We start from the raw sequence: 20,316 nt of genomic DNA, 5'->3' as shown, positions 1-20,316 counted from the left end.
CCTTTACCTTAGAATCACTGTGGATGAGAGCTGCAAATGTAAACTGATACGATATATTGATAACTCATATACCACAAGTGGATTGTAAGTGGTGATGTTATTTTCTGAAATGGTGAACAGCTTTTGGTAAAATTCTTATCAAAGTAAAATTCTTTCCTCGATTGACATAGCAATTGCAATTATGCAAAAAATATTGTGTATATATGTAAAATGGAGTTAGAGTTTAAATAATTACAAGTAAGTTTTTATCCATTCACTTAAAATGGATACTAATGCCCAGTAGCACAGTCAGATGTCATACAGGAAGCAGGGTATCATCTGTGCACAATACCTATGAGTAATTTTCCAAGTCACTGTTACCAAAAATGCCTCCATATATTTCCTGAACACACCCCTTTGAAAAAACCAGTGGTATAGAGTCTTATAAGACCATTTTAAGGACTTTGGCTTTTATTTAGAGTGAAATGAGAAGCCACTGGAGAAATTTGAGCAGAGGAGTGACATTATATAACTTAGATTGTAAAAGGATTACTCTGACTCTTGTGCTAAGAATCTACTGTAGAGAAGAGCAAGGGTGAAAGCAGAGAGACCAGTTAAGTGGCTGTTATGAAAATCCAGACCTGAAAGATGATGATGGCTTACATCAGGGTGATAGTACTGAAAGTGGTGAGAAGGGATTAGATTCTGCATGTATTTTGTAGATAGGGCTGGTAGTATTTGTTGATTTATTAAATTTGTGAAGTGTTGACAAAGAGAAAGAGAAATCAAAGATAGTGTCAAGGTGTTTTTTCTTTAAGTTTGTTTGTTTATTTTGAGAGAGAGAGAGAGAGAGCATTCACACAGGAGGGGCAGAGAGAGAATCCCAAGTGAGCTCCCACTGTTAGCAAGGAGCCTCACTCAGGGCTTGAACTCACGAACTGTGGGATCATGACCTGAAATCAGAAATCCAATGCTTAACTGACTGAGCCACCCAGGCATCCCTAGTGCCAAGGTTTTTGATCTGAGCAATTGGAAGGGTAGAGTTGCCATATTATTTTAGGAAAGACGTGGTTAGAAGAATAGATTCATGAATGAAGGATAACATCAGGCATTTAGTTTTGATTCTGTTATTGGTGTCTTTTTCAAAATTTCATTTTCTGCTTATTGCTGTTATAGAAATACAATTGACTTTTTAAAAAATTGAAATATAATGGACATATAACATTATATTAGTTTCAGATGTACAACATAATGATTCAATATTTATATATACTGTGAAATGATACAATTGGCTTTTGTATGTTGAAATTATATCTACAATCCTTCTAAACTCATTTATTCTAATAATTTATTTGTATATTCCTTTGGGTTTTTTACTAATACAGTTATATTATCTCTGAATAATTATTGTTGTATTTCTTATATATACTTAAAAGTTTTTTTGTCCCTTTGTTTCATTGGTCAGGGACTGATATATAACTCTGAGTAGAATTGGTAATAACAAGAATTCTTACCTCATTCCCAATCTTGCCACAGTTTATCAGATTAAACAAGTTCCCTTCTGTTCTTGGTTAAAAAATAGTTTAAATTATGAGTGGAAACTAGGTTTTATCAGAAGTGTATTCTGTACCTATAGAGATTATATGATCTTTATCTTTAATTCTGTTGGGTAGTAAATTATACTTAGTAGATTTTTTGAATAGTTAACCTTACATTCCTGGAATAAGCTCAACTTGATCATTAGAGGTACTCAATCAAGTTGAGTTTACTGAGTATATTTCTGGATTCTCTTTGCTAATACTTTGTTCAAAAATTTCACATCTATACTTTTGCTCCTGAATGGATTGTAATTTTTCTTTCTCATAATGTCCTTGTCTGGTTTTATATTAAGAGAAGCTGGATTACAGTTTTAAGAAGGCTCTGTCTACTTCGGGTTTACTTCTACTTTTAGGGAATTCTTCTTGGCATTTGAATTGAGATACTTTGGTGTTCACTGGTGTTAATCTAGTTGGTCTGGAACTCTAATTCTTCACTCTTCAGCAAATTGAAAATGCCAAAAATTCATTCTGTGTAACATGTTCCTCTGTTTCATGTAATTAAAAAAAAATGTTTTTAATGTTTTGTTTATTTTTGTGAGAGAGAGAGACACAGAGTGTGAGTCAGAAAAAGGCAGAGAGAGAGGGAGACACAGAATTCGAAGCAGGCTCCAAGCTCTGAGCTGTCAGCACAGAGCCAGATGCAGAGCTCTAACCCATGAACCCTGAGATCATGACCTGAGCTGGTCGGACGCTTAACCGACTGAACCACCCAGGCGCCCCTGTTTCCTATAATTTTTGTGGGTTGGTTCTTAAAGGCTTGATCAGATTTAGCTTAGATTGTGTTTGTTTGCTTGCTTGCTTGCTTGCTTGTTTTTCCAGGAATACTGCATTGGTGTTGTGGGCTATGATCAGGAGACGCACAATAGCTGATTATCTTTTTGTGATATCAGTAGCCATTCATGATCATTGCCTGGGATTATTAAATCATTAAGTTGCAAAATGGTGATACTTTAATTCTGTCATCCTTTCTTTACTTATCAGCTATAATATTTTTATAAAGCAAAATCCCCCATATCTACTCTTTGGTTAGCAGTACAATAGTGTTACTAGGAAAGTCAGGGTAATTTCATTTATGAAGGAAATATTGAGCTCTGAGGAAGAATGCCCCCCACCCACTTCAGCCATAAACAACATTGCCAAAATGGATGACTATTCCTATTTGATCAACCTCTCTTTCTTTCTTTTTTTTTTTTAAAGTAGACTAGCATTAAGTTAATGTATGTAAGACCAGTAAACTATAAACCATTATTTGAATAGCAAAGTTGCAGAGGTAATGTGAGATAGTAAACAGAAGATAGTGAGATAGTTGAAAGAAGAAAGATCTAGAAGTGAAAAGATCAAAGTTCTATTCCTGGCTCTGTTAATTTACTAGTTATATGACTTTGTGTAAATCACTTAACTTTTTTGACACTCTGTGCCACATTTGAAAGGTAAAGTTTCTGAATCTCTTTAAGTTCTTTTCAGCTTTAAACTTCTGTGATTAGATTTAATGCATATATTTAGGTCAGATGACTTGTTCAAATGTAATTGTACTCCAAAATTATATGTAAAAGTAACCCATTTTAATTTGAATTAACTACTCTCCTTTGATTAAAGGCCTGAAACAAGTTTTGATATCATGTTCTACACATCTACATCCTATATTTGCTGTATAATACTGGACATGTATACCTGATAATGTGCCTTACACTTTCTTGTAAATTAATCATTATGTTACTTTTTGCTAATGTTGGGAAGTGTTGACTACGTAGTCTTTCACATCAGAACTCTGCATTTCTTCTCATAGCTAACATTACCAAAAATAAGGGGGGAAATCTATTTGAATAATTTTTTCAAGAAAAGGAAAAATGACCTAATTCATCCAAGAATGAAATTCCACATACTAGTTTTTCTAAAGTACATTTTTGTGAATAAAAGTCCCTTACTCAGAAGGAGTTTGGAAAAGGCATACAGACAAAAGAAGTCCCAGTGTCAAATATTTTAGCCATTAAAACACAAGTCAGCTGCAATTCTTCAGTGAGATAGTGTCTCAGAAAAGAAGAGAGACCTCTTTAATAATGTTTTTTTCAATGGGCATGTTTTTCTCATAGTCTAGTAAAGCACAACACTGATTTCCATCTCCACATTTCCAAAATAGATTTTGCAGCTAAGAGTCATTCCATATATGAGATATTTTTGTTCTCTCCTTTCCATTAAGTCTCCCTGCCCCCCCCCCCTTTTTTTTACCGGGATAAATACCCATAAGAGATCAGTTGAAGTCACCACAATGATAGAATAAAATCCTCTGGAAACACTTGGAAACCTATATTCATATCTCAGCGACCATAAAACCCTACTTTGTCATTTTATTATTAATAAAAAATGGAAACAGGGATTAAGTGACTTGGATATAGTATTAGGAATGAGTCCTAATAAAGAAAAAGAAAGAAAACACAGATATATAATACTAGAGATAAGAAAGTGAGGAGACCCAATCACAGATTTAAGTTATGTGAACATTATATAGTTTATGGTGATAAATTTGAAATTTCAGATTAAGAATGTTCTAGGAAGGGGGCGCTGGGTGTCTCAGTCGGTTAAGTGTCCAACTTCGGCTCAGGTCATGATCTCACAGTTTGTGGGTTGGAGCCCCACATCAGGCTCTCTACTGTCAGCACAGGGTCTGCGTCAGGTCTCTCCTCTTTTCTCTCTGCCCCTCCCTCCTCTTCTTTTAAAAAAAGAATGTTCTAGGAAAACATATATTACTAAAATTAATTAAAGTAGAAAATGAAAAGTTGAATAGGCCTGTAACCATGAAGGAAATAGTGTTTTTAAAACCCAAAACTATCTCCCCAAAAAGATTATAGATGGTTACACAGGTTGATTCTTTCAAAACCTCAAAGAATAATTCTTATGCTCTTTAACTATACCAGAGCATATGGGGGTTGGGGGAGAAAAGAATGGTTTCCAGATTTTTTTATGGCATTAACAGAATCCTGATATAACAAAGATAGCATAAAAGAAAAAGAAAACCACAGACCAGTTCCACTTATAAATATAGATGAAAAAGTAGGCAGAAAAATAGAACAAGTAGGATCTAAAAGTATAATAAAGACCAAAGTAGGGTTTAACTTAAGAATCCACAAATAATTCAGTATTAGGAAATTTGATATAGTTCATCACATTGATGAACCTAAGAAAAGGACTTCATCATTGAATGGAAGCAAAGTTGAATGATACACACTTGTGGATTTCAGAACTTAGTACAAATCTATAGTAATCAAAACAATGTCATACTGACATAAGGATAGATGTATAAAACAATGTAATAGAATTGAGAGTACAGAAATAAACCTATACATCTGTGGCCAATTGATTTTTGAGAAGGGTACCAAGACCATTCAATGGGGAAAGAATGGTCTCTTCAACAAATGGTCATGGAACAACTTGATTTCCACATTGAAAAAAAAATGAAGCCAGACCTCTACCTTACACTATGTACAGAAAATTAACTTAAAAGTTAGTATAAGAATGTAAGAATAGGGGCACCTGGGCAGCTCAGTTGGTTAAGCATCCAACTTCAGCTCAGGTAATGATCTCATTGTTCCTGACTTCTAGTCCTGCATCGGGCTCTGTGCTGATAGCTCAGAGCCTGGAGCCTGCTTCGGATTCTGTGTCTCCCTCTCTGTCTGTCCCTCCCCCACTTGGTGCTGTCTGTTTGTCTGTCTCTCTCTCTCTCTCTCGCCCCCCCCTCAAAAATAAATAAACATTAAAAAAAATTTTTAAGGAATATAAGACTATTAAGTCTTATAAACCATAAAATTCGTAGAAGAAAACTTAGTGGTAAATTATCATGACCTTGGATCTGGCAATAGATTCTTAGAAAAGACATCAAAACCATGAGCAACAAAAGAAAAAATAGATAAACTGGACTTAATTAAAATGTAAAATTTTTGTGCACTAAGGAAGTTATCAAGATTAAAAAACTGCAGAATGGGAGAAAATATTTGGGAATCACATGTTTGATAAGAGTCTAGTATTTAGAATATATAAAAGAACATGATTTAAAAATAGGCAAAGGATTGGAATAGAAATTTCTCCTAAGAAGATGTACAGATGGCCAACAAGTACATGAAAAGATACTCAACATCGTTAGGTATTAGGGAAATACATATCAAAACCACAATGAAATGCCACATCACACCCAATTGGATGGTTCTCCTTTAAAAAAAAAAAAAAAGGAAAATAAGTTTTGGTAAGGATGTGGGGAAACCAGAATCCTTATACGTTACTAGTGGGAAAGTAAAATGGTTCAATTTCTGTGGATGGCAGTTTGGTGGTTCCTCAAAAAGCTAAACACAGAGTTATCATAGGACTCAGCAATTCTGCTGCTAGGTATATACCCTCAAAGAAGTGAAAATTCAAATAAATACGTGTACATTCATTCTTGTTTATACCACCACTATTCATAAAGTCAAAAGGTAGAAACAGCCCACATATCCCTCAGTGGAAGAATGGATATACAAACTATGGTACATACATACAGTGGAATATTGTATGTATCAGCTATAAAAAGTAATGAAGTTCTCCTATATACTACGATGTGTGAACCTCAAAAATAACTTGCTAAGTGAAATACTCCAGACACAAAAGATCACATATTGTATGATTTCGTTTATATGAAATATCCAGATTAGGTAAATCCATACAGACAGAATGCAGGTTATAGGTTGCTAAGGGGCTTCGGGAAAGTGCTGCTACAGGTAGTAGATGCTTAATGTGTACAGGTTTTTCTTTTGGTTTTTCTTTTAGAATTAGATAAAGGTGGTGATTGCACAACACTGAATGTACTAAGTGCCACTGAATTATTCACTTTGAAATGGTTATGTGATGTGGATTACATCTCAATTTTTTTTTAGTTTAAAATATTATTCAATCCCAATAAATCTTCTTAGCAAAATAGGAATAGAATAATACATTCTTTAAATGAGTAAAAAACTGTCCCAGGGTCATACATGGTGAAATATTTCCATTGAATTTGGGAGGATGATGAGGTTGCTCTTTTTTTTCTTTTCTTTTCTTCTTTTTTTCTTTTTCTTTTCTTTTTTTCTTTTTAGAGAGAGTGAGTAGGGGAGGGGCAGAGGGAGAGAAAGAATCTTAAGCAGGCTCCATGTCTAGCGTGGAGCCTGATGTAGGGCTCTATCTCACAACCATGAGATCGTGACCTGAGCTGAAATCAAGAGTCAGAAGCTTAACCAACTGAGCCAACCAGGCACCCCAAGGTTGCTCTTAGATAGGACTGTTATTCAACACTGATTTAGAAATGGTGATAAGTACCTTTGGATAAGAAAATAAAAGTTACAGGGGCGCCTGGGTGGCTCAGTCGGTTAAGCGTCTGACTTCAGCTCAGGTCACGATCTCGCGGTCCGTGAGTTCGAGCCCCACGTCGGGCTCTGGGCTGATGGCTCAGAGCCTGGAGCCTGCTTCCGATTCTGTGTCTCCCTTTCTCTCTGCCCCTGCCCCATTCATGCTCTGTCTCTGTCTGTCTCAAAAATAAATAAAACGTTAAAAAAAATTAAAAAAAGAAAAGAAAAGTTATAAAAGTGGGAAATCAAGACTTTTTGTGTCTTATTTGTTTCTGCAGATGTTACCTTTGAAAAACCAAGAGAATCAACCAAAAAACTGCGTAAAATTATAGGAAACTCCAGTATTTTGGCTACTTACAAGATATACTAAAACCAATAGATAGCAAAAACAGTTTTGTTGAAAAATATGACAGGTGTTTTCATTCTTGCAAAAAGTGTATTAAGCTAACATAGAAATATTCCCAATACAAATATCTAGAAATGCTGAATACATTTATAAACAACCTTTTTCTCTTAAAACACATCTGAGCTTTCAATAAAGACCGATCTCTCCAGTTACTAGAAATTAAGAGGGAATTTGCAAACACAGCAGTAATTATGCTGGCATGGTACAACCTAGGAGGTAGAAGATTTGTGAGCTAGAGCCTTTGGTTTTAACATTCATTCTAAAAGTCCTGGACTTATAAAAACCAGAGCATCAGAACTGAGAACCCAGCATAGAACCAGAAACTTCAGTGGGCTTTATAATCAGTGAAATAGAGAACTAAGAGAAGAAGCAAAAAACAAAACAAAAAAATTAAAAAGCAGAATCTTGCCTCTGCTCAGATCCTGGGTGAAAAAAAGGAGTCTCTAAGGAAAAATTGAAACTGTGGATTTGGACTTCAGATGCTAAAACCTGCATGGTGTAAGAATCCTCAAATTAATTACAATAGGTCTTGGGCTACTGATACACCTGGGGTATCTTTTAGAAGCAAATAGAAAACCACTCCATATTCCAGAATGCATGAATTTCCCTCAGTGAAATTGAGCTTCAGTGAGGATGAACTTACAGTTTAAAAAGTAAGTTATAAATCATATATGGAAATGATCAGCAGATATAATAAGGATTATACAATAAAGGACAAGATTAGCTCTGTAAGAACTTGAATTGATAGACTATAGAGGACACTATAAAATATGGATATATAAAATCATTAGAGACATACAAAAATTCAAACCATAAGAAAAAAATAAGACATGAAAAAAAAGGAATTAAATCTGACAAAGAATCAAATCTGAGCTTCTTAAAATGAAAAATACTGTTACTGAGATTGTATTTGGTGGATAGATTCAATAGTGCATTAGACCTAGCTGAAAAGAGAATTGGTAAACTGGAAGGTAGATTTAATAAAGTTACCCAGAATGCAGCACAAGATGATAAAGAGAAAATATGAAAAAGAGATGAGGAAACATGGATGAACAAATTAAAAAGGCCAGTAGAACTTCCAGGCCTAATGGGAGCTACAGGAGGAGAGAGGAAGATGAATTCATTTAAAGCAGTATTTGAATCCTCAGATTGAAGAAGCAAATAAGATAGATTAAATATAGTCTGATATATTTTTGTTCAATTGATTTTTGACAAGGGTGCAGAGTCCACTCAAGGGGAAAAGAATTGTCATCCATGCATCCATTGGGACAGCTGGATTTTCACATTAAAAAAATTTTTTTATGTTTATTTCTGAGACAGAGACAGAGCATGAGTGGGGAGGGGCAGAGAGAGAGGGAGACACAGAATCAGAAGCAGGCTCCAGGCTCTGAGCTGTCAGCACAGAGCCCGACGCAGGGCTCGAACTCACAAACTGTGAGATCATGACCTGAGCCGAAGTCGGTCACTCAACCAACTGAGCCACCCAGGCGCCCTAGGATTTTCACATTTAAAAGAATGAAGTTAGAGCTCTACCTTAAACCATGTAAAAAATTAACTTACTGAATCAATGATCTAAATATAAGAGTAATAACCATAAAATTCATAGAAGAAAGCACAGGGGTAAATCTTCATGATTTTAAATATGGTAGCAGAGTCTTAAATAGGACATCAAGAGTATGAACAACAAAAGAAAAAATAGATATATTGAACTTCATCAAAATTTGAAAGTTTTGCGCAAAGGATGTTTTCAAGAAAGTGAAAAGACAATATATAGAATAGGAGAAAGTATTTGGAAATCATGTATTTGATAAAGGCTTAATACCCAGAATATAATGAGAACTCTTACAACTCAACAATTTAAAGGCATACAACCCAATTAGAAAATGAGCAAAGGAAGGAAAATACAACAGTTCAAAACCTTTGGGGTGCAACAAAACTTTCCTAAGAAGGGAAGTGTATAGCAGTACAGGCCCACCTCAGGAAGCAAGAAAAATCTCAAATAAACAACCTAACCCTACACCTAAAGGAGCTAGAAAGAGAACAACAAACAAAGCCTAAAGCCATCAGAAGGAAGGAAATAATAAAAGATTAGAGCAAAAATATATAGAAACTAATAAAACAATAGATCAATGAAACCAGGAGCACTGGTTCAGAACCTGAAAAAAATCAACAAAATTGATAAACCTTGAGAGAGAGGGAGAGAGATAATCCTGAGCAGGCTCTGCAGGGCTCGATCTCACCAACTGTGAGATCATGACCTGAGCCAAAATCAAGAGTTGGACACTTAAACAGCTGAGCCACCCAGGCACCCCCTCTAGCCAGACTTACCAAAAAGAAAAGAGAAAGGACCCAAATAAGTAAAATCACAAATGAGAGAGAAGAAATAACAACCAATACCACAGAAATAAAATTATAAGAGAATATTTTGAGAAACTATATGCCAACAAATTCGAAGACCTAGAAGAAATGTATTAACTCCTATAAACATATAAATTACCAGAACTGAAACAGAAAGTAAACTTGAACAAGCTGATAACCAGCAAAGAAATTGAATTAGTAATAAAAAAAAAACTCCCAACAAACAAAAGTCCAGGACCAGATGGCTTCACAGGTGAATTCTACCAAACATTTAAAGAAGAGTTAATACCTTTTCTTCTCAAACTATTCCAAAAAATAGAAAAGAAAGGAAATTTTCTAAATTCATTCAGTGAGGCCAGCATTACCCCGATACCAAAACCAGATAAAGACACCATTAAAAAAGAGAACTACAAGCCAATGTCCCTGATGAACATAGATGCAAAAATTGTCAATAAAATACTAGCAAACTGAATCCAACAATACATTAAAAATATTCAGCCTAATCAAGTGAGATTTTTTTCCCTAGGTTGCAAGTGTGGTTCAGTATTCACAAATCAATCAACATGATATATCACATCAATAAGAGAAAGATAAAAAAGAGAGAGATAAAAACTTTGATCATTCCCATAAATGCAGAAAAAGCATTTGACAAAGTACAACATCCATACATGATAACTACCTTCAACAAAGCAAGTTTAGAGGCAACATACCTCAGCATAAAAAAGGCCAAGTATCAAATATGGAAAACCCAAAGCTAGCATCATAGTCAATGGTGAAAAACTGAGAACTTTCCTCCTACAGTCAGGAACAAGGCAGGGATGTGCACTCTCACCACTTTTACTCAACATAGTGCTAAAAGTGATAGCCACAGTAATCAGACTACAAAAAGAAAAGGCATTCAAATTGGCAAGGAAGAAGTAAAACTTTCACTCTTTGCAGATGACATGATACTATATATAGAAATGCCTAAAGATTCCACTAAAAAACTACTAGAACTGATAAACAAATTCAGTAAAGTCTCAGGATACAAAATCAGTGTACAGAAATCTGTTGCATTTCTGTACTCCAATAATTAAGCGGCAGGAAGAAAACCTAAGGAATCAGTCCTATTTATAGTTGCACCAAAAGCAATAGGATACCTAGGAATAAACCTAACCAAAGAGGTGAAAGACCTGTACTCTGAAAACTATAAAACACTGATGAAAGAAATTGAAGATGACACAAACAAATGGAAAGACATCCCATGCTCATAGGTTGGAATAACAAATATTGCTAAAATGTCTATACCACCCAAGGCAACCTACACATTTAATGGAATCCCTCTCAAAATACTAACAACTTTTTTCACAGAGCTTAGAACAAGCTATTCTAAAATCTGTATGGAACCACAGAAGACCCTGAATAGCCATAGCAACCTTATGAAAGAAAAAGCTGAAGGCATCACAATTCTGAACTTCAAGTTATATTACAAAGCTGTAGTAATCAATATACTATGGTACTGGCACAAAAATAGACACATAGATCAATGGTACAGAATAGAAGACCCAAGAATGAACCCACAACTATGTAGTCAATTAATCTTCAGCAAATCCAGAAAGACTATCCAGTGGGGAAAAGACAGTCTCTTCAACAAATGGTGTTGGGAAAACTGGACAGCTACCTGCAAAAGAATGAAACTGAACCACTTTCTTACACCATACACAACAACAAATTCAAAATGGATTAAAGACCTGAGTGTAAGATGTAAAATCATAAAAATCCTAGAAGAGAACACTGGCAGTAAATTTCTTTGATGTTGACCATAGCATATTCTTTCTAGGTACGTCTTCTGAGGCGAGGGAAACAAAAGCAAAAGTGAACTGTTGGGACTACATCAAAATAAATGTCTTCTGCACAGCAAAGGAAACAATCAACAGAACTAAAAGGCAACCTATGGAATGGGAGAAGATATTTGTAAATAGCATATCTGATAAAGGGTTAGTATCCAAAATCTAAAAAGAACTTATAAAACTCAACACCCCAAAAATGAATAATTACAAATGGGCAGAAGAGATAAATAGACATTTTTCCAAAGAAGACATACAGATGGCCAACAGACACATGAAAAGATGGTCAACCTCACTTATCATCAGGGAAATGCAAATCAAAACTACAGTGCGATAACACCTCACAACTGTCAGAATGGCTAAAATCAAGAACACAAGAAACAACAGGTGTTGGCAAGGATGTGAAGAAAAGGGAACCTTCTTGCACTGTTGGGAATGCAAACTAATGCAGTCACTCTGGAAAACAGAGTGGAGATTCCTCAGGAAGTTAAAAATAGAATTACCCTACAATCCAGCAATTGCACTACTAGGTGTTTACCCAAAGAATGCAAAAATATTAGTTCGGAGAGATACATGTACTCCGGTGTTTATAGCAGCTTTATCTACAACATCTAAATTATGGAAACAGCCCACTGTTCATCGATTGACAAATGGATAAAGATGTGGTGTATATATGCAATGGAATATTACTTAGCCATAAAAAAGAATAAGATCTTGCTATTTGCAAGGACGTGGATAGAGCTAAAGAGTAGTATTAATGCTAAGCAAAGTAAGTCAGAAAAAGGACAAATACCATATGATTTCACTCATGTGTAATTTAAGAAACAAATGAGCAAAGGGGAAAAAAAAAAGAGGCAGATGAAGAAACAGACTCTTAAATATAGAGAACAAACTAATGGTTACCAGAAGGGAGGTGGGTGGGGGGTGGGTTAAATAGATGACAGAGATGAAAGAGTGTACTTGTTTGTGATGAGCATTGGGTGGTGTATAGAAATGTTCAATCACTATATTGTACATCTGAAACTAATATTACACTCCTAACTGGAATTTAAATAAAACTTAAAAAGTATATAAATAGGCCAATTTTTAAAAAATGAGCAAAGGATATGAATTGGTATTTCTCCAAAGAAGATATACAAATGGCTAATTAGCACACAAAAAGATACAGATACTCAGTATCATTAGTCATTAGGAACATGCAAATCAAAATCACAAGATACTACTTGTTTAATACTACCTATTAAAGGATGGTATAATTTAAAAAATGATAGAAAATAAAGTGCTGATGAGCATGTAGGGAAATTGAACCCGTCATACACTTTGATGGGAATGTTAAATGGTGCAGTGCTATGGAATATACTTATTAATCTAGAAAGAAATGTACAAGAGTATATTTGAAGGCTACTATAAAACTTCAGAGATATAAAAGACTTGAATAAATAGTGTTAGATGGAATAGGTCAGTATTATAATGTCAGTTTTTCTCAAATTAACTAGTGAACTTAAGGTGATCTTAATTAAAACACCAAAGTTTTTTTTGGACAGGAATTGAACAAAATTATTCCAAAGTTGATACCAAAGATTAAACATAGGAAATAACCAGGAAAATTCTGTGGGAGAAAAATTAGTGAAAGTGACCATGCTAAACCATGTTAAAATGCATTCTTAAATTAACCATTGATCAAAATAGCATGTTATAGTGCCACAATAGGAAGACACAACAGTAGAACAAAATAGAAAGTCCAGGATAATGTAATTTAAAAAAATATATATTTGGCATTTCAAGTCAGTGATTAAGGGTAAAGAAACAAAAAGAACTTAATATATGTGACAAGGCACTAAGAATGAGCTGCCAGAATTTGTTAAAATGTCAGAACAATGATGCAAATAGTTCAGTTGCTAAGATTTTACTCTTTTCCACTGCTTTATTTTCTTTGCTTATTGGACCACAAAATTAAAATTATGTTTTTGGACTTTGAAAAAGGCCAAATATCAACAGAAAATAAAGCAATCCTTTCTAGAGCTGAATTCAACTAAGGAGGTATTTAAAAGTCCATTCATCATTGTCTTCTAAGCTGAAAAATAGAGCTTTCCAGAATTTGAGTGTAATATACCTATCACTATTGCATCTAACTGAATGATGAAAACAGTCTTCAGTGAGAGAGTACTTTATTATTTCTGAGTGTGAGTCAATCTGAACATCTAGAGCTAGTTCAGAGCCACCAAACATTTGACTTTTCTGATAGCCTATAATTTGGGGGTAAAATTGTTCTAACTTAGTAGAAAAAAGAGGTAAGCAAAGATGACGAAATATGGAATCTGTCTTAAAGTTATCCTTTGTTGAGCCAGACAAAGGTACACATGAAAATTTGCTACCAGCATCCTTTCTTATTGATATGAAACACTATTATGTATTGTTTTTAATGTAGTAGTTTAGAAATTCTCTAAAATTTGAAGCCCTTGTATATACTGAGTATCCATAATGGATTCAGTGATGTTGAGTTTGAGAAAACATTACCACTGTTTCTCATCTATAAAACCAAAGAGTGGAACTAAATGTGGATCTAGATAGAAAGTGTTTAGAAAATAAAATTTGTAGCCAAAATTTGTTGCACTTGACAATCTAAAATAGAATATGTAAAGATTTATCTTGTTGGATTTCATATTATTCAGATTTGGCCTAAAGAGGTTAGACTCCTTCAGCTTAGAACTATATATAATACATCATTTGATTCACTAAAAAGTGAGGATTCTTCCTATTTATATAATGTTCACTCAAAATTATAGCTGTTAAAATTCTTCAGACATTTAATTATTTTGGTCTTAGGTAATGATCGTTATGATTGATGCCTCAAGTTACTTGAAGTCAAATAGTTTCCTAAATTGATTGTAATACACTGGTTTTATGCACTTATGCAGTATTGGAAAGATTTGAGTAAAAATGAAAAATTCCATACATATGAGCATTATAAGATGGTTCTTGGTCAGGCTGCTTGGGTTTCAGTATTCACTAGCTCAGTGACCTTGGGCAAGTTACTTAAACTCTATGCCTGTGTTTCCTGGGGTTCTTGTTGTTCTGCTCTCCCATACGTTCCCACTATTTCACCTCTATGCAGGGCCAAATGGTGGGAGATATACAAAGGGGGAAAAAAGCAGAAAGGGTGTTGGTCCCATCTTCCTGGAACCACAGTTTCACTAACCAGGAGGAAAGTTCCCCTCCCTCAGAAGTGTGGCTCTTGCAGGTTTCCATTGCTGCCATCAGCGCCACCACCACAGGATATTTTGGGGAGCTGGGATGTGAGACAACAAAGAATTAAGAGAGATAAATAAAAGGGAGTATGATTCCTATACTCTCTCCTGATCTTAGAGCCACAGCTAGAGTGCTTTTCCCAGAGTTCTTTTTTATTTCCCTCAGAGTTCTTTCTTTGCCACAGCACTCACTTTTGGATTTCTGGCTGTGTTAAGTTCAAACTGGAAGCATCAAAAAAGAGAGGGAGGAAAAAAGGAGGAGGAGAATGGGAGGTAAACTCCCTGTCAGTTCAGAAGTACTTTAGGGTGCCTGGATGGTTCAGTTGGCTAGGCATCTTGAGAGTCTGGCTCTTGATTACAGCTCAGGTCATGATCTCACAGTTTTGTGAGTTCAAGTGCTGCATCAGGCTCTGCGCTGACAGCACAGAGCCTGTGTGGAATTCTCTCTCTCCCTCTCTGCCCCTTCCCAGATCCATGCTTGCTCACTCATTCTCTCTCCCTCTCTCAAAATAAATAAATATTAAAAAATATATATCTAAGATCCTGGTATTCTTCTTGAATTTCTTTTCTACTCTTTACAAAAGAGACCTCAGATAGGTGCTCCATGCATTCTGTCCAGGTTTTATGGTTTCATTCAGCGGGTTGGACAGAGAAAAGTGGGTCTACTCAATGTTAACCCAGAACCAGACCATAAATTTCCTTTTAAAAGAGAGCACTTTCAGGGGCGCCAAGGGGGTTCCGTCGGTTGAGTGTCCAACTCTTGATTTTGGCTCAGATCGTGATCCCAGGGTTGTAGGAGCTCATGAGGCTCTGTGCTGAGCATGGAGCCTGCTTAAGATTTCCTCCCTCCTCCCTCCCTCCCTCCCTCCCTTCCTTCCTCCCTCTCTCTCTCTCTCTCCCTCCCTCCCTCCCTCCTCCCCTCCCCTGCTTGCAAGGCTCGCACTCCCTCCCTCCCTCCCTCCCTCCCTCTCTCTCTCTCTGTCACAAAATAAATAAATACATAAATAAGAGTACTTTTGTAATATTCCCACCATCCCTTCTGTTTTCTCTTACCTATTCCCATGCTAAGGTACAGTTTGAATTACATTACTGTAACCTTGCAAAAAAAAGCTTTATTAGCTCTCTATGGACTCTAGGATTAAAGAGAGACTCGGGGCCCATGGGTGGCTTAGTGGGTTAAGCATCCAGCTCTTGATTTTGGCTGGGGTTGTGATCTCAAGGCTTGTGTGAGTTCAAGCCCCACGTCTGTCGGGCTTTGCGTTGACAGTGCAGAGCCTGCTTAGGATTCTCTTTCCCTCTCTCTACGCCTCCCTCACTCACACACACACTCTCTTTATCTCCAAATAAATAAACATTTGAAATAAATAAATAAATAAATAAATAAATAAATAAATAAATAAATAAAAATAAAGACACATTCCAGCATTAAAGTTCCCCAGCTGTACATACCTCATGTTCTAGCCAAACAGGAATACTTGCAGATATATAGTTATGCTTTTCTACACCTATAACTTTTGTTAAATTCTCTTGGCCTGAAATAGTTTTCTAGCCTTTCAATTTTTGCCTCTTCAAATTCTACACATCTTATAAATATTTTTTTAAATGTTTATTCATTTTTGAGAGAGACACAGGGACAGAGACAGAGCGTGAGTGGGGGAGGGGCAGAGAGAGAGGGAAACACAGAATCCCAAGCAGGCTCCTGGCTCTGAGCTGTCAGCACAGATCCCAGCTCAGGGCTCAAACTGACAAACCCCTCTACACATCTTTTAAAGCTTAAATGTACTGCCCTCTTAAAATTTGTTTTTTAGTTCTCTGCCCTGCTCTTATATGCTTGCCATAAAAGGAATATGTGATCTCTTCATCCTTTGAGTAACTGTTCTTTTTATTTGTGCCTTTTTCAATATGTGTGTATACATATACATACATGTATTTATATATGTATACATACACAGTTGATTTTAGGATTATTTTTTGTGTTCAGAGACACAGTAACTGTGTCTAGCACAGGCTATTATGTTCAGATCCAATAGATTTAGGTAACATTTAGTGCTTACCATGTACTTTTTCACTTCTCTATAACAGCTCTTTGAGACATTTATTCTAAATCTCATTTATATGAGGACACTGAGGGTTAGAAACATTATCTTAACTCTTCTGTAGTAGTAGTTTCTTACATGCAGAAATTTTGATATTCAATTTTCTACCAACTGATACTTGCCATATAGTAGCTACTCAATAAGCATAGCAATAACCCTAACTTTTTTCTTCTTTTCTACAGTACCTCGGCCATGTAGAAGTTGATGAGTCAAGAGGAATGCACATCTGTGAAGATGCTGTAAAAAGATTGAAAGCTGTATGTATTTGATGGTTGCCAGGGTTGATCTATATGCTGAAATATTTTTTTTAAAGATTTTGCTCAATAAATTTTAATGATTCGCTATCCAATAACAGTATTTCTTTTAAGGCAAAAGATGTGGGCTCTCTAATAAAGAGCATCTCATGTTGTCATCCAAAGATGTCAATAATAAAGACCAATGTTGCCAACTTAGGCCAGACATTATCCAAAAGTTACTTTTGATTCAGAACCTAAATTAAACAAGTGGTATGAAATCTTACAGATGAATAATGTTCTAAAACCAAGAGAAAACTATTAGAGTTAGTGTCTTAACTGTGATAACTGGGTTTTAATTACTGATTTTAAATTTACTACAATAAACAGCTTTCCAGGAAAAAGTAGAGGATAGAGTTACCTGTGATGATGGCTAGTGAGGTTTACAGTTGGGGGGAGGGCTTACTATTTTGGCTACTACTCCCCAGTTTCCTTCTATATACTCCTTTAACATAAACAGTGTATTTCCCCTGCCTTTTGCACAAACTTGAGCATACTTGAAATGGAGAGGCCTTTTCCAGGATACATAATGTTTTCTTTGCCTATTATACCATAAAACAAATCCCAGGCACAGGCCTGTGTATTTAGTAAAAGGAGAGAATGGATTCAGAATTCATAAAAGTTTGCAGTAAAGTGTTAATATCATATTGTGGATAGATTTGAAGAATGTTTCATAAACTCTGACAATCCTCTTCGCAACCTTCCTTCTCTCCAATGTGTGGCCTTTTACCCTTTTGCTATGAAAGCATTAACCATTACTTTTGCATGCCCTGCCCTAGACAGCATTAAATACTTGTTGCTTTAGGTTTGCTCGTATGGTAGGCTGTCACAAGTCTGGCTACTAGTGAGTGCTTTTTTTTTTTTATCAATTTGCTTAATAATCAAAACTTTTCTACTTCTTGGTACATCTCATATGACCTCTCTTCTGTAATCCCTCAATATAAAAGATACAATAAAAAAGAAGCAACCAACTTAAAGAGGTCTATTATATTTTGGAACAAATGTCTGTGAATCTATTGTAGAAGGGAAAGGAGAAAAATAACTGATTATAGTATGCAAAAAACTAAAAATAAACCAATATGTAGACACATGTACATATACACACACATACATAACATTTACCTCAGATTTTGGTCATTTAAATTCTTAAATGATTGAAGCCCTTCCTAGTCTAATCATCATTAATGTTAAAGGGATTATATTCATCTATTATGATATGTGAAACTATAATTTATAGATTGGTCATGCCCACTTGAGTTTATTCTCCAGTTACATACAGCCTAAGTAATGTAATTTTCCAAGAAACATAAATTCAGTCTCTTCTTTAACAAAATAATTCTAAGTTCACTAGAAGAATAAGTTTAGCTTAGAAAATTTTTAAAGTAATGCAATGATTTGCCCTACTAGTCATTAAAGAATATTTTAAGCGTCATAATACTAATGATCGAAAACAATAGACAAATCAGTGAATATATTACGTAGACCTGAAACAAACTACAAATAGTTATTAAATCTTATAACTTATATAACTTACACTTAGAAGGCTAGTCTTTTAATTCAGAGTGTGGCTTCATGTTCACTTTCTAAATAAGGGAAAACTAGGGATGGTTTCAGTTTGTACAGAATATATTAAGAAATGGTATTTAGTTTAATGAGTAGTGAATCCGCTTAAGTGGTTTTTTTGAGAGAGGGTGAGAGAGCTTGAGCAGGGGAGGGTCAGAGAGAGGGGGAGACACAGAATCTAAAGCAGGCTCCAGGCCTGGCTCGATCCCAGGAGACTATGAGATCATGACCTGAATCGAAGTCGGATACTTAACTAACTGAGCCATCCAGGTGCTCCTTAAGTGTTTTTTTTAAGCCTACTTTTCATTAGAAACATCTCTTCATTATATACATAAGTTAATTGTGTAAAATACAAATGAATAAAAACAGTACATAAAATTTCTTGCAATCCCAGAGATGGCCATTTTTCACCATCTAATTTTATTTTTGTTTTTATTTAAAGCTTATTTTTTTATTTGGAGAGAGAGAGAGAGAGAGCGCGCGTGCGCGCGCACAAGTGGGGTAGGAACAGAGAGAGAGGGAGGGAGGGAGAATCACAAGCAGGCTCTGCATTGCCAGTGCAGAGCCTGACACAGGGCTCGGACTGACAAACTGAACTATGAGATCATGACGTGAGCCAAAATCATGAGTTGGACGCTTAACCAACTGAGTCACCCAGGCGCCCCTTCACCAGCTAGTTTTAAAACTAATTTTTTTAGGAGCAACTGGCTGGCTCAGTCAGAAGAACACGTGACTCTTGATCTCAGTTGTGGGTTCAAGCCCCATGTTGAGTGTAGAAATTACTTAAATGTATAAAGTTAATAAAAAAAACTAATTTTTTTAATCAAATGAAATTTTTACCTTTTTTTTAACCATGAAGATTATAAACTATAAACATGATTATTTGAGGTATGGGACTATTTAGTTAATAAAATTTAATGGGTTTTATTTTCATCAGAAATAGTAACCAAATTGCCATTTAAAAAATTATGCCTATGCCTGGAACAGTGTTTGGTACATAGTAGCCACTCAAAAAATATTTCTAGAATGAGTATACAGAAAATAATTAGGCCCTCAATATGTGGTCAAATCAAATCTCCTAACAATTATCATTACCATATGTTACATTTAGTGTTTTAAAGTTTATGAAACCTTTTTATGTATCTCTAAAATATCCTGATTTCCCTATGGTCGTTTATGACTAATACAAAGTTTTATATATGTCAATTGCTTTTCTGGATATACTTAAACTTTTAAACTTTCAGGGGAAATTGACCACTTCTGAACTTTTCATTCAAGAAGTTCTTTAAAGTTTTTCAAACTAATGCTATCCAAGAGACTTGGGGCAAATGTTGTGTATAATTTCAGATAGATAAACATGTATTTAACAAATAAGATTGAATTTTTGGGTAATCGGGGTCAATTTCCTATTTATTATAGTCAATAAAACTCCCCCTTACAAATATTCTTTCTAATTCTATACTGAGAGGCTTGCAGTAAGTTGGAATTCTTCAGGATGTTGTTCTTCTTAGACCATATTAGTTCACAAATATTTATGATTTTTCTGTTCTTTTCATAGTTTTACTGTGCAGAAATTTCTGGTTGCCTCCTGCCCCTTATCAAAC

At 35.2% G+C, this 20,316-nt stretch overlaps 1 protein-coding gene across 16 annotated transcripts in view; it reads left to right on the top strand.

Annotated features, from left to right (window-relative positions):
- Positions 1-20,316, top strand: part of NUMB (NUMB endocytic adaptor protein) — a 195,738-nt gene that overhangs the window by 133,753 nt on the left and 41,669 nt on the right. For all 16 annotated transcript variants that reach the window (XM_053224675.1, XM_015071681.3, XM_027066099.2 and 13 more), the window contains one exon: positions 17,039-17,113. In XM_053224675.1, coding sequence (XP_053080650.1) covers positions 17,039-17,113 — 75 coding nt within the window. The remainder of the gene's footprint in view (positions 1-17,038; positions 17,114-20,316) is intronic.

Source organism: Acinonyx jubatus, chromosome B3, assembly GCF_027475565.1.
Source record: "Acinonyx jubatus isolate Ajub_Pintada_27869175 chromosome B3, VMU_Ajub_asm_v1.0, whole genome shotgun sequence".
Classification (NCBI taxonomy): Eukaryota; Metazoa; Chordata; class Mammalia; order Carnivora; family Felidae; genus Acinonyx; species Acinonyx jubatus.
The sequence above is the reverse complement of the archived record's forward strand: the minus strand, read 5'-3'. Positions and strand labels throughout refer to the sequence as shown.